Consider the following 15,991-nt stretch of genomic DNA (forward strand, 5'->3'; position numbering starts at 1 on the left):
ACACACACACACACACACACACACACACACACACACACACACACACACACACACACACACACACACACACACACACACACACACACACACACACACACACAATCCTCTCCAGGCAGTACAGTTCATCACTTCATCTACCTTTTTATATACATCTGTCCTAGCCTTTTCTCTCTCCATCCATCCATCTAACTCTTTCTGTTTCTGTTTTCCCCCTCACACTATTTCCTCCTCTCCTTCCCCATCTCCCTCTGAATACTGTATCTTTATCTCACCCCGGCTCGCTATTTCGTTCTTCCCTCTGTATTTGCTATCTTTATACTCTATGCTTTTTGAGGTTTAATCAGCTCACCCTTTACGCAAACATAAACAAAGCAATTAACAGTGAGAGTGTTGTTAGCGTTCCATTCAAACAAGTCAGTGAGCACTGACTTGTTTGAATGGCCCCGCTCCATGACAACATTCTTCTCTTCTCATCTATATCTCAGTAGACCGATGCTGTAGTGTAATAGGGATTCCGACGGAGCATTAGTCCGACATGCGGGAACACCGGTCGGACTAGCGCTCGAACATGCGCTGCTCCCGTGCTTGCGGTTATGGTTAGGTTAGGCAGCGTTTGAGGTAGGTTGTTGTCTAATGACTGTCAATAATAGTGTGGGAACTAAAGCCCGTACCTGTGTAATGTAATAAGCTCAATTTGTGAATACAGTTTGTGACATTTTGCCATTTCCAAAAGGCTGAGTCACATACAACGGAGGTTGCACCTGATCTTGTTCTAGGCATGCTCACAGGCCAACACCTGGAATAATGGGAGCTAATATTACCCATCCGGTGTACTCTCATTAGGCCTCATTCATTAAACTAGAACAGCATAGAATGCATACCCCACCCTAGTATACAATACCCATTATATCCGTTGTCATAGCACCCGTTTTAACCACCTGTCTGTGTCACTTTTGTGCCCATATATGGGGATCTCTGTATCTGTCTGTCTGCCTGCATCCTTTTTATGCCCATATATGGAGCTCTCTATATCTGTCTGTCCTTGTCCCCTTTATGCCCATATGTGGAGATCCCTGTTGATCATTATACAGGCTTATATGGGTTGTGGAAACTCCTTGTGCCGTGGTAAACGTCTGTGTAAGGTGGACTGGTTAAGTAATAAAATGGCATTCAGGCAGAGGCTGGGAATTATACAGGTGTGGTGACTTTAGCTCATAAGAGCCTTTTCAGATCAGATTTGATTCTAAAGCCCTAACTACACCAAAGGGTCAAGACGGTTTTAGCGTTGTCCCTGCGGTGTGATGTCTTGTTGCACGTTGACCCATGTTGACCCTAGCAATGGTCCAAAAGGGTCGAGACGGTTTTAGCAACCGTTTGAACCTAAGGAGTTGCATGGTGACCCTTTGGTGTGGTTAGGGCTTAAAGCACGCGTACAAGTGGTTTTATGAACATAATACTGATCTCGGAATGTGGCCAGCATGTGACGTCCGTTATCTATGATGTCATTTGTCTATGACATATCTATGACGAATGATTCCAAATTTGGGCATGGTTTCAGCCTGATCGGAGCCCAATTCCATTATATATCACATTTTAAGTTAAATAATGATGAAGACACTTGGAGAACGTGGTTAGCACTAGCTGGGGACACGACCTCTTTGCAGGGAAGAACGTGTGCAGCTGGCATTCCTACCGTACCTACCATATATTGGCTGGTTGCTGAGGAGTTAGCAGGACGTTAATTAGCCACTTTGTTTGGCTAGTTAGCCCAGGCACTTCTAGCTTATACACAGGCCTCCAAATACTGTAGCTAGTCTTCTCTCCAGTGAAAAACTAATTTTGGGCAAAGTACAACCAGTTGAAAGTGCAGTGAATTCAAGTAATGGAGCCATACTGTGGGAATTTAGCCTCAGCTTCTGTTCCCAAGAAGGATAAGAAAGCAAACAAATATGAGGATGGAGATGTGAAAAATAAATTTAAACTCAAACAGGACAAGAAGATGGGCTCTGCACCCAATAGGAAACACTCCTCATTATCCAACTATGAGATCAACGCCCAGAGTGCCATGCTGCACGACCACACTGATGAATACATCCTGGAGCTGTTTGAACAAATGTTGGTGGATATGAACTTGAACGAGGAGAAGCAGCAGCCACTGAAAGTTAAAGACATCACCATTAAGCGAGAGATGGTCTCCCAGTACCTGTACACCTCCAAGGCTGGTCAGAACCAGAAGGAGGGCAGCAAGTCAGCCATCGTGTACATTCAGGAGTTGAAGTCTGATATCCGAGACAAACAGCTGCTGGGCTGTCTAGAGTCGCTACGAGTCTCACTCAGTAACAACCCCGTCAGCTGGGTGCAGGACTTTGGAGATGTGGGCCTTGCCCTGCTGCTCAGCCTGCTTAGGAGACTGCAGGAGGAACGAGATGAGTTCCCTAACATTGGAGTAAGGTGTCAACATGAGATCCTCCGTTGTCTAAAAGCTTTAATGAATAATAAGTATGGAATGAAATCCATGGTGGATTCGGCTGAGGGGATTCCTCTACTGGTGCGAGCCATCAACTCCAGGATACCCGCCCTGATGTTGGATGCCGTCACGCTGCTCTCCGCCATTTCCATTTTAGATCGCCCAGACAACCTTCACGAACGTGTTCTGGAGGCCATAACAGTGGAGGCAGTGAAACAGGGCATTGAAAGGTTTCAGCCTCTTCTGACTGGCATGAATGAACCAAACATTGCCCTAAAGGCCGGCTGCATTACGCTCATCAATGCTCTGATCAGTCGAGGAGAGGAGCCAGACTTCAGGATCCACATCCGCTCTGAGCTGATGAGACTGGGAATGAAAGACCAGCTGACGGCGGAGGTGAGGATGATCGAGAACGACGAGCTGAAGGTACAACTCAATGTGTTTGATGAGCAGGCAGAGGAGAACTGTGAAGAACTCAAAGCACGCCTGAACGATATACAGTTTGATATGGACGATGTGAGGGAGGTGTTTGAAGTCCTCGTCAACACAGTAAAGGACTCAAATGTCAAAGGCTACTTCCTGTCCTTGCTACAGCACCTGCTGCTGATCCGCAATGATTATCTGGCCAGGCCTCAGTACTACAAGTTGATCGACGAGTGCATTGGTCAGATTGTGCTTCACAGAAATGGCGCCGACCCAGACTTTAAGTGCCGCAAACTTGGCCTGGATATTGAGGGCTTGATAGACAACATGGTGAATCAAACCAAGGTGGAGTCCAGCAAGGCCAGGGCCAAGGAACTTGAGAAGAAGCTGGATGCAGAGCTGATGGCACGCCACAAGCTGCAGATAGAGTGGAAGAAGCTGAAGAGATACTATGAGCAGCATCTGCTGGAGCTCAGGCAGGAGAAGGAACAGCTGGCCTCTAAAAAGCAGGACACAGACAGAGTGAACAAGAAATTGCAGCAACAGCTTATCACAGTGCATGAGCAGATTGAGAAGCTGTCTAATGATCTGGAAAATGCCAAGACTATACTTGTCACTGTTACTATTCCTGTGTCAACCCCCAGGGCACATACAGGTGTGGCTCCCCCACCACCCCTAGCAGGCCAAGTGGTGATCCCACCTCCACCCCCTCCACCACCACCCTTACCCGGGCATTCTTGTTTATTTCCACTCCCTTCACCTCTGCCCTTGACTGGCATGCCAGGGGCCCCACCCCCTCCGCCCTTACCTGGGATGGGACTTCCTGGGGGTCCAGGCCTTCCATCACCTCCTCTGCATGGCATGAGTGCCTGGGCAGCCCCTGCTCCCCTGCCACTCCCCTTCGGCCTCAAGGCTAAGAAGGAGTACAAACCTGAGGTGCGGTTGAAGAGAGCCAACTGGATCAAGATTGGCCCAGAGGATCTATCAGAGAAAAGTTTTTGGACCAACGTCAAAGAGGAGAAATTTGAAAACAACAAGCTCTTTGCCAAATTGACCCTTGTCTTCTCGCAGACCCAGACTTCCAACACAAAAAAGGAGCAGAATGGTGGAGAGGACAAGAAACAGACACAGAAGAAAGTAAAGGAGTTGAAGGTGCTGGACTCCAAGTCTTCCCAGAACCTCTCTATCTTCCTGGGTTCATTCCGTGCTCTCTATGAAGAAATCAAAAATTTCATCTTTGAGGTCAATGAGAAGGTTCTGACTGAATCCATACTGGAGAACCTGATCAAATATCTACCGGAACAGGAACAGCTGATTGTGCTGGCGGAGATGGAAGATCAGTATGACGACCTTGCTGAGGCCGAACAGTTTGGAGTGGTGATGTCCAGTGTGAAATGTCTGAAGCCCCGCCTCCAGGCCATCCTGTTCAAGCTGCAGTTTGACGAGCAGCTAGACAACCTCAAGTCAGAAGTGGTATCTGTGACAATGGCTTGCGAGGAGCTGAGAAAGAGCCAGAACTTTTCCCAACTGCTGCAGATCATCCTGCTGTTGGGAAACTACATGAATGCTGGCTCCCGCAATGCCAAGGCATTTGGGTTCACCCTATCCTACCTCTGCAAGCTGCATGACACCAAGTCAGTTGATCAGAAGCAGACGCTGCTCCACTTCCTGGCTGACATGTGCCTGGAGCAGTACCCTAACGTCATGAGCTTCCCTGATGAGCTTATCCACGTGGAGAAGGCCAGCAGAGTGTCGGCAGAGATGCTTCAGAAGAACCTGGACCAGATTGGACGTCAGATTAAGAACATGGAGAAAGACCTGGAAACCTTTCCTCTTCCACAAAGTGACAGGGACCTGTTTGTGGAGAAGATGACCAGCTTTGTGGGCAGCGCCCGTGAGCAGTACAAGAAGCTGGGCCTGATGCATAAAAACATGGAGAAGCAGTACAGTGACCTGGGAGTGTACTTTGTCTTTGACCCACGGAAGATCTTAGTGGGGGACTTCTTTGGAGACCTCAACATCTTCAAGAACATGTTTCAACAAGCTGCGATGGAGAATCAGAAGAGAAGGGAGTCTGAGGAGAAGATCAGGAGAGCCAAGCTGGCCAGAGAGACGTTTGAAAAGGAGAAACTCGAAAAGCGTCAGCTCCTTAACGTCAACGTAGCGTGTGATGAAACTGGTATCATGGATGGCCTCTTGGATGCGCTGCAGTCTGGTGCTGCTTTTAGGAGGAAGAGGATCGAAGCCCAACCACCAACGAGCTGGTCATGCAGTGACCAACATCCTGGCCAAAGAGTTGATGCAGAAGGACTCTGTCACATCCACCAAAACACACAATTTAAAAATGGAGAAGTTCTAAATTAGAAGGGGTGTCATTGGAGGACATCCAGTCCAGTTAGAGTCAGACACTCTGAAAGAAGACAGTTGCCTTTGACCAGACAGATCTAGGGGTCAGCCATGTCCCACCCTGATCCAATGTCCATTCTGTGCTAATACTGGGAGCCAATATGAATCTGAGGTAAGTGCACAAGTTAGTCACTGCTGATGCTTTTGTCACCTAGCCCAAGTACCAAAAGCTAACCGTAACATCTTTAAAAAATCCTTCATTCCTAATGCCATTAAGGCACTAAATGATACCATGTCTCGCTAGATTAGTTTTTTTTATGTATTTGCCACTTTTGCCATGATGATAATTGTGTAAGTGTTGTTGTTGAGACCGAAGACAAATTTCCACACGTACAATGTAACTAACTAACTAACTAACTACGTATGTCGGGGTAAGAATGGTGGTCCCTTGTTGGCTGTTGATGGTGACGTAATTCAGGTACTTTCAAGGTTGGTATAAGGTCAATAACGGGTCTAAAGGATTTAGAACAGCAGTTGTACTTTAATAGACAAGTTAGTCACTGCTGATGCTTTTGTCACCTACCTCGAAAAGAAGGTTGATGATATCAGCAGCTCCTTTTCCCCCCTCCCCCATAAAGAAGCGTCTGATTCAACCAAAACTAACCCCAACATGCCATGGATGTCCTCCTTCTCTCCTCTATCCCCAGACGAGGTCCTAAAACTAGTCACATCCACTAGACCTACCACCCGTCCTCTCAACCCCGTCCCGTCTCCAATCTTCCAGACCATCGCACCTGATCGCACCTGGTATAACTCATTTCCTTTCTTTCCAAAACTCTTAAACGTGTTGTCTCCAACCAGCTCTCTCTCCATCTCTCACAGAACAACCTGCTGGATCCCAACCAGTCAGGATTAAAAAAGGTCCACTCCACGGAAACTGCACTCCTCACAGTCACAGAAGCACTAAATGCTGCCCAGGCTGCTTCCCACTCTGCAGTCCTGATTCTTCTAGACCTATCGGCAGCATTTGACACAGTGAACCACCAGCTGCTCCTAGACACCCTAGCTGGTCTAGGCATCGGTGGGATGGCGCTAAAGTGGTTATAATAATAATAATATATACGATTTATATAGCGCTTTTCTAGGTACCCAAAGTCACTTTACAGAACAGAAGTAAAAACAATTTTATTAGAAAACTAGTTAAAAGGATAAAAACTAGAAATCAAACAAGAAGGGTGTGTGTGGGGTGGGGGTTATGTACAGTAGGGAAAGCCAGTCTGAAAAGGTGGGTTTTGAGTGTGCTTTTGAACTCACTCCTTTGAGTGTGCTTTTGAACTCACTCCCAACACACATCAGAGCTGCCCCCAAGGTGGGGGCAGCTCTGATGTGTGTTGGGAGTGAGTTCCACAGAGATGGGGCGACCACTGGTTCTCCTCCTACCTCACCCACCGGACCTACCAGGTTTCTTGGAAAGGTTTGCTATCATCCCCCCGTACCCTCCAAACTGGGGTCCCACAGGGATCTGTACTTGTCTTGGTCCCCTCCTTTTCTCCCTGTACACTAAATCTCTTGGCACTATCATCACTGCTCACAATCTATCCTATCACTGCTATGGAGATGACATGCAACTGTTTCTATCCTCCCCCCCTCTGCTACTCAGGTGGAAGAGCGCATATCACTGCATGCCTGGCTGACATCTCACAGTGGATGTCTTCTAACCACCTCAAGCTGAACCCAGACAAGACTGAGCTTCTCTTCTTCCCAGCTAAGTCCTGCCCCATGCGGGAGCTAACTATTTCCGTAGACAACGCTTTGGTAACGTCTGTCCCAACAGCCAGGAACCTTCGTGTTGTCCTGGACAGTTCTCGTTCAAAACACACATTACAGCTGTCACTCGATCCTGTAGGTTTACACTCTATAACATATGACGAATTAGACCCAGGAGTCAGCACTGCTCCTAATCCAGAAAACAGTCTTGTCAAATGTGACTATTGTAACTTGCTCCTTATACTGGCCTACCGGCATGCACACTTAAGCCTCTCCAACTGATCCAAAATGCTGCAGCTCGCTTGGTCTTCAACCAGGCAAAATTATCACATGTCTCCCCTTCTCCGCTCCCTCCATTGGCTCCCGGTAACTGCCCGCACGGAATACAAAACTCTGATGCTGGCATTTAAAGCAACGGTATGGCTCCCCCATATCTTGCAAGTCTGATTGAACCCTGCAAACCCTCCTGCGCACTCAGATCAGCCAACGCAGGGAAGCTGGAAGTACCTTCACTAAAAACGACGGGACAGCGCTCCACACGTCCCAAACTCTTCTCCCTTCTGGCTCCAAAACAATGGAATGCACAATCACAATCATTACAATCAGAACTGCAGCTTCACTCCCAATCATCCGCCGTAGTCTGGAAACCCACCTCTTCAGACTCCATCATGGCCTGTAGCACTTGCCCTAACCCCAACAACCTTACAGGCGTATGTAAAGGCCCAACTTATGTAACTTAGATAGCATTTAATGTAGACATGGCACTATAAAGTATACATGCATAGTTTCATTATATAGATATTCCACTGTTACGTTCTTAGCTTACGTATGATTCATGATAACTACTTTTTATGTACGTGATGTATTGCCATGCTTTTTGTTCTTGCTTAATGTAAGTATTAAGAGCGTCTGCTAAATGCCTAAATTGTAAATTGTAGTAGCAGTAGGCTACTTGCGTGCTCTTACATGGCCTACTTGTGTGCAAGGTGCAAGTTGGCACCGTATTATTATTATTACCCTTATTATTATTATATTATCATCATTATTATTATTAATAGTACTAGTAGTTGCGACAGCAGGTCGCATTTACTATGAGAACTTGCATTTCCCGTCAGTCCGTTAGTCACCTCACGCCTCCATATAAGTCATGCATCGTGACATCACGTATGTCTAGTCACCCATGTCTCCATATATGGTCACGCATCGTGATATCACGTCTCCAACTCTCCATACTGTATATGGTAACACATCGTGACATCACGTCTCCATATATGATCACGCATATCTGACAGTCTGACATCATCAAACCCTCTATTTCTATTCTAAGCTCCATCTCGAAAGTGATGGAAAAAATAGTCTATGAACAGGTTGAAAAGTATCTTGCCTCTAATAAATTGCTGTACGAGTTCCAATCTGGTTTCAGAACATCCCACTCCACTGACACATGCCTCCTCTATTTGAGCGATCACATCAAACACGAGGTGGATGCTGGAAAATACTGCGGCATGGTCATGCTGGACCTCCAAAAGGCTTTTGACACCGTGAACCACTCCATACTGGTTAACAAGCTTAAAGCTATTGGTTTTGATAGCACATCAGTGAGCTGGATGCAATCCTACCTGGAGGGGAGAGAACAGATGGTGGAGGTGAACGGAACACTGTCCCCTCCCCTCCCAGTGAGCTGTGGCGTCCCACAAGGAAGCATACTAGGGCCTTTACTGTTCCTAATTTATGTTAACGACATGACTTCAGCTTGTGACTGCAACTTGTTCCTGTTCGCAGATGACTCAGCACTGCTGGTCTCGGACAGGAACAAACTGCAGGTTGAAAAGACCCTCAGCTCTGAACTCGGTAGAATCTGCACCTGGCTCGCTGATAACAAACTATCCTTACACCTGGGAAAAACTGAATCTATCCTCTTCGGATCAAATAGTAAACTCAGCAAGGCAGATGGCTTCTTGGTTAGAGTGGGTGACAATATTATCACACGAAAAGATGAAATTACCTACCTAGGTTCCATCCTGGAGGCCAATCTTTCCGGTGATAAAATGGCCACCAACGTAATCAAAAAAGTCAATCAAAGAACAAGATTCCTTTACAGGATCTCCTCACTGGTCAGCAGGAGCCCTCGTACAAGGTTTCTTTGACTATGCATCCACCTCTTGGTACCACAGCACCTCAAAGGCCCTTAAAACAAGGCTCCAGACCTCCCAAAACAAACTGGTCAGGCTCCTACTTGGCCTCACCCCCCGAACCCACCTCACCCCTGCCCACTTTGACAGGCTGGGATGGCTTAGGGTCGACGACAGAGTACAGCATCTTGCAATGGGTCTGGTCCACAAGATTCGATACACCACCAAGATACCCATGTACCTGTCTAAATACTTCCTTAATGTAAACGAAGTCCACACCCACAACACCAGAGGGAGTGCAACAAACCATGTACAACCCAGATTCGGCACAAACAAGGGACTAAATTATTTTCGCTCCTATGCCACCAAAATGTGGAACGCCCTACCAACAGTCATTAAGACATGTGAATCCCTTGACTCCTTCAAAACCGCTCTCAAAGGGCACCTACGGATGGCTGCAATTCGAAACTGGCCTCTGTAAAACCCCCCCATTTTCCCTCACTGTATATTGTATCTTTTCCCTTTTTTGCTTCCCATATGATGAATTCCTGTTCTGTACTTTAGCTACATAGAAATGTCTATTTGTATGTCTCTAAATGTCTGTATGTCTTTAAATGTTTTGATGAATTGAACAATGTGGACCCTGTTGTAAACAAGTGTAATGCTTAATTGGGTCGTCCACTCACAGTTGACAGTCTTTGTATTGAGTTTGTGCTTAAAATGTACTGTTAATAAATATTTCAATCAATAAAAAAAACTCTACACAGTTACGTTACTGTGTGTCAGGGTGTCGACCTTTGAGGTTTTCCCTTTTTTATCATACCATGCTTTAAGTTTACGCGGCTGTGGTATTTCTGGGTTGACCATCATTGTTGAGGTGAACGACGCTGACAGATCGGCCTCCAAAGTTTGACAGGGAAGCTGCTTTCACAGCTACAATGGGTTGAGAAGAACCATCAAACTTCTCTGCCTGCAGTGACTTTCACCTCTTTATGTGATCTCGTCCACAAAGAGATAAACAAATTAAATAAATGTACTGGTGTTGTTTACAAAACAGTAGCCTACATTTTGTCGACTATAGGATGGATGGCTGAAATCAGTTTTGCAAACTGAGTTGACTGACTCTAATTTAATGTCACACACGAACGCGCACACGCACACGATTTGTGTAATGTGCAGTGGTAGATAGGCCTATACGCTATAAAATAAATACACAGTGGGAAAACTACACGGGGTATATTTACAATTTCTTTCCTTGTTCAGTACTCTGACATGATCCTTGGGAAAAACAAACTCTTCTACCTAAACTTTGAGCCCTGCATGGGCTTTGCCTTTGAGACGTACCTCAGACGCTGAGAAAGCGCTTGTTGTTGACCTTGGCAGATGGCCTGCAATGTGGCATGCATGTGACCCACCCAAAACCATTGTCCTTGTTTAGTTTGTTTGTTTTTCTGTTTTTGTTTTGTTTTGGGGGGGGATGCCCATGCCCCCGCCCCCCTGGGCCTGGATGTTCGGCCGGGGCTCGATCGTTTCACTTAATTGAAATGGTTGAAAAACAACTCGATGTACCTCTGGCTCTGTTTTACAGTAACCTTAACCTAGCATTACTGGCAGTGGCAGTCCTTGGGCCTGGCTGTTAACTTTAAATCTCTCTCAGTAGTAGGCTAGGCAGCCCTCAGATCCGCTTTGCTGGTGAGTGAAACCCCCCATTTGCCCCAAACCCTGCAGCTTCTCTCCTTTTCTAATTAGGGTTAGGTTATAAGGAAGCCGTCCCCCCCTCTCTGCAAGCAGCTAAATATCCCATATTTCGCCCTCGAGCCGGCCATAAAATTTCAAGCTGCTCCTGCACCCACTCAGCACTCACTTTACATTTATAGCATCATCCACAATGACATGAATTTATATGGCGAAATGGACACTGTGTGAACAGTGTGACTCCTCTTCAATCGTGTCACCTTTTCACATGCACGAACCTGCCACCCCGTGACCGTGGAGAATGGAGATACAGCATGTTTTCGTTTTCGGATGATTTGATTAAATATCATGTGTGCGATAAAAACGGCAATAAATACGAATCAATGAGCTGGCAAGTTATTCCTGCCTCTCGTCTCAGCCGTAGCCTAAGCCTAATGACTTCGTCTTCATTTTCTCACTCCAACAAAACGCCAAGCGTCTCCCCAAAGAGGTTGGACCTGTCCTGTATGACCGCACAGCTGGACACATGGGGAAGGCTGCAAATTGCAATGCAAAACGAAGTGCTCTACTGCTCTCTATGGGCGCGTTCAGGTCAGGGCATTGATACTCATTTTTGTAGTTTGGTTTCAGCGTCCAGACTCCAGAATAGACCACTGCCCAAAATGTTTTAAAGTAAAATAGGCTATAGTAGGCTATGGTTCATTAATATACCTTTCGTTTTTATCGGAATTGTTTTATCGTGTGTTTATTTCCAAAGAGAATTGATGTGGATTCAACACTGTATGGCAGGCGAATGGCTATGCACACAGCTAGATTCTAAAGGTAAACATTATTTTATTATGCTACAATTTGTTTAATAAGTTAACGTTTGTTAAGTGTTTTTATCAGTGGTGTCTTTTAAGCTTTTGGGGCTTTATTTAATGTATAAAAAAACGTTTACTGTTAGAGCAAGGCACAGTTTGCTGGTTTAATCACATTTGTTTGTGCATACAGCATATCATTATATGCGACATATCAATTAAATTGTGTCACCATCGCGTTTGATAGACCTAGACTCGTTTGATAATGACAAAGAAGAACACAGCACAACATTAGCATCATTATCATGATCATTAGCATCACAGATTAGCTCCGTCTGAAGCCAATCTCTCTATATGGCCATTAAATATATCTCTATAGAACGTCTGTGCGCCACATACATTATTCATAACTCTAGGAGTTACATTATACTACTGCTAACTCAAATGCTCAATGTTAACACCTGATGTAAGCAAGTCTAATTAAAGTAGACTTGTGCTATGCCATGCTACATGGATATGGCTTAATAAAACATGTGAACATCCATGGTAGGCTACATGATGATGATTGATTGAAATATGTATTAACAGTTTGCATAATTACAGTACATTCAAGCACAACTAAATACAACAACTGTTAACTATGAGTGGACGACACCATAAAGCATTACACTTGTTTACCAGCTAGGGTCCACCGTTTTCAATTCATCATAATGATGAATGATGATGATGATGATTGTTTATTTATGTTTGTGTCCTGCCCAACCCTCAGCATAACGTTTATAATGTTATGCAAATATGTTCAGTATGTCTGCTTTTTCCACCAATGCCTGCATCTGATCACAGATCAATGTATTTATCTGTACAAACACTCTGTACTTTATTATTATTTTAGGCCTACATACTCTTATTATTGCATGACAAAAGGTGAAAGTGGGCTATCTACATGCTCACAACAAGTCACAATGCAATGTGGTCTTGTAGATCTTTATTTTTTTAATTCAAATATTAATAACCCCCCGTTTCTGTGTGTAGGGACACAACCAGGTAGCCTTGGTATTATCATCTGACAGATACAGGTCGGAGGACAGTGTTGGCACTGGCAGGTATGTTTTTTATTCATTTGTATTATTGTATCATACCACATCTTAATGAATTCCTGCCGTGCTTCTACAGTATGTACTCATATGTGTATTGGTCAAGACACTGTACCTAAAGAATGCAGCATTTTTGTGTGTGTGTTTCTCACAAAAGACTGATTCTTTATAAAAATCTAATTGTCTATATGTGCCTCCTTTTTTGCTCCAGGATGAAGAAAGGCACTGTAAAGTATATGAAGAGGGCGTGTGGTTCTGCAGAGTTTTGCTCAGTCCCTCTTTGCTCTACATCAGCTTCAGTCTGTTCGGTCAGTTTCCATGCCATCCCAGCTAATGCTGAACTGAGGGCAAGGTGGCTTGTCAACATCAAAAGGGATGACTTCATAGTTACTTCTAAGAGCAGGGTGTGCAGCAGGCATTTCCTCCCCGAAGATGTGGTAACAACTGCAGGTGGATGCCATCGTATCCGAAAGGGAGCAGTGCCTGTGCTGTTCCAATGGAATGGCTATGATGTCCGCCAACGTGTCAGTGTTTGGGAGAGGAGAGAGAGACCAGTGGATAACTGCACCGATCAGACTGACCCTGGAGGTGCTGAAGGTAACTGGTCTGATTTACATCTAAACTTAACACCAGACATCCCCCCACCCCAACTGTTTACATATATTTTTGCTACTAGTGCTGATGTAGGGCATAATATTGTATATTATTGTGTGTCTAAATGTCTCTGGATTGAATACACAGGACCACATTTGGAAACAAGTCCTCAGGACATTTTTGGGTTACCAGTAGTATGACTGTACTCGTGCTGTTAGCATTTCTGTCTAATAAAGTATTCATTCAATCAGCAGATCAGACTGTCAGTGACGAGGATGGAGCGGGTGCAATGGAAGTGTCTGACCACGACTACTGCACATCTCCTGAACCTGCCGCAGTTGACCTGGCCTTGAGCGAGAGGGACGAATTGAGAGATGAAAACCTTGAACTGCGGAAGCAACTCGAGGACATGACGATTCAATCTCGGTTTGGGCTGCATAGATTTGAAGGCTCAGACTCACTAATTAAAGTTTTCACAAGGTGAATGTAATATTGCACAAAGCATATCAATTTCATATGAATAACTTCACTAATGTATGATGCTGTAAATGCCATTAATTGAAACCTTGCTTATGACTGTGTCTTAATGTTTCTTAGATTTGCTAGCTATGAGCACCTGATGGCCTTTTGGCAACTCATTGCACCATCCACTGCCAACATCATCCGGGTCACTCGAGCACGGAGAGCCCAGCAGAGAAATGAGGAAATAATGTTTCCATGTAATTATTCAGTAAGTTATTCAGTAATTCAGTAAGTGTGTGTGTGTGTGTGAGAGGGTGTGTGTGTGTGTGTGTGAGTGTGAGACATAATTGTCTAATCTGTTTTGTACAATGTCTTACAGAGACATGCTCTTCCTCTTATGGATGAGATGTTCCTCTACCTCATGTACTTGGCCCTGGGGTCCACAGAAGCTGACTTGGCAGACCGTTTTGGGATCCACACATCTACAGTTAGCCGGATCATCACAACATGGACCCACTACCTGTACTTCCTACTTGGCTCACTGAAAATCTGGCTGACTAAAGAGCAAGTTCAAGCTGCGTTGCCAAGGGAGTTCAGGCAGAGCCAATATGCAGACACACAGGTAAACATAATCTCTCAAATACACTACGTGTTATGTAATGTATTCCAAATAAACCTAACTTATCACTCAACGTTGCAGTAGGACATTGATGTGTGAAAATGTATTTGATGTTACTTGATTTGGTAGGTAGTTGTTGACTGCACCGAGCTGAGATGCCAACAGCCAGAAAGTCTGCCTCTGCAAAGTGAACTGTACTCCAACTACAAGTCTCATACCACCCTGAAGGGTCTGATTGGAATGTCACCGCATGGAGCAGTCACTTTTATATCTTCCCTGTATGCTGGCTCCATCAGTGACAAAGAACTGTTTAAGCAGTCAGGCATCCAACGCCTACTGACAGAGCATATGGCTGTAATGGCAGACAAAGGATTTCTGATAGAAGACTGTATCCCTGGTAAACTGTATCGTCCACCCTTCCTCTCAAAACAGAGCCAGATGCCAGCAGAACAGGTGAAGAAAACACAGGATATTGCGCACCTTCGAGTCCACGTAGAAAGATTAATTGGTAGGATTAAATTTAACAAACTCTTCCACTCTGACATCCCAGTGTCTCAGATGGGAAGCATAAACTCTACGTGGACCGTAGCCTGCTTGCTGAGCAACTACCAGTATGGGCCTCTTGTTAAGGCCTGGGCCTTGTGATTCTGCATAGGGCACCACAATTTCATTGTTTTGTCATATGTTTCTAATAATCAATAATCTGCAGATTGTAACTGAAGAGAGATGGCTCACTCCATGTACTGTTACATATTTAACAATTAACTGGAAAAACTATGGTTAAGTGGATTTTTTTGGCAGCAAATTTCTATTTTAGTTTAGTCATAGTCTTTGGAATGAAACTTCATTTAGTTTTAGTCACATGTAATTTTGTTTTTAGTCGACTAAATCTACAGCTGATTTAGTCGACTAAAATGTATTTCGTCGGGCCTTGATGCCGTTGTAATGACACTTTTACACTTGCTGAAAATAGCCAATCTACAAGCTCATAGCGTGCCACTCGATGGCGCGCTACAAGCTTGTACTACTTGTAGGTCTGCTATTTTTGAAAAAATGTGGAGCAAATCTTTGAATATATTCTTTCACAATGAACGTTTTAACTTTTAACTCATACCTTTGCTTCTGGGGGCTCCCTGAAACTACATATTTTCTATTTTCTATAAGACACACATTATGTTTCTGTGTAAAAATAAGTAATTAAATCATTATAATAATAATAATAATAAAGTTATCTAAATGGATAAATGCTATTCACTGGAGTGCATGGACTCTCAGAGCGGAAGTCTTAAATTTGCTCATAAGACGGAGCCGTCGGAATAGTGCCCCTCTGTTTACTTCCGCCATATCCACATTGCATTGATTCCATTGGTTTTCTAAGGTAAATTATATTATTTTCTCGTCACTCGTAAATGTATTAATTACGTTTAAAAAATACTTTTATTTGTAGGCTAGTAGGCTATACATGGTTAGAACATGCTGAATCATTGATTAGATAATACATGTCTAGTAATTCTACATTAATAGCTACAGATTGCTACAAAACTACCCTGTATTTGGGGTTGAATGATAACATCTATAATGATGTACGGTGC

At 44.5% G+C, this 15,991-nt stretch overlaps 2 protein-coding genes across 2 annotated transcripts; both read left to right on the plus strand.

Moving 5' to 3' along the window:
• Positions 1 to 1,882: 1,882 nt before the first annotated feature.
• On the plus strand, positions 1,883 to 5,249 carry LOC310874739 (protein diaphanous homolog 1-like; the record flags this gene model as incomplete). The annotated part of the gene is given in 2 exon segments (XM_083787603.1): positions 1,883 to 5,136; positions 5,138 to 5,249. Coding segments are annotated over 2 exon segments (3,366 nt in total).
• A 657-nt stretch (positions 5,250 to 5,906) lies between these two features.
• LOC310874740 (uncharacterized protein) lies at positions 5,907 to 15,044 on the plus strand (the record flags this gene model as incomplete). Its single annotated transcript, XM_083787604.1, has 6 exons — positions 5,907 to 6,043; positions 12,936 to 13,321; positions 13,573 to 13,798; positions 13,916 to 14,048; positions 14,160 to 14,402; positions 14,529 to 15,044. The coding sequence occupies 6 exons, from the start codon at positions 5,907 to 5,909 to the stop codon at positions 15,042 to 15,044; spliced, it is 1,641 nt and encodes a 546-aa protein (XP_083643730.1).
• Between the last annotated feature and the right edge of the window lie 947 nt (positions 15,045 to 15,991).

The sequence above is a fragment of the Protomyctophum parallelum genome (genome assembly GCF_964188405.1).
Source record: "Protomyctophum parallelum genome assembly, chromosome: 17".
Taxonomy (NCBI): Eukaryota; Metazoa; Chordata; class Actinopteri; order Myctophiformes; family Myctophidae; genus Protomyctophum; species Protomyctophum parallelum.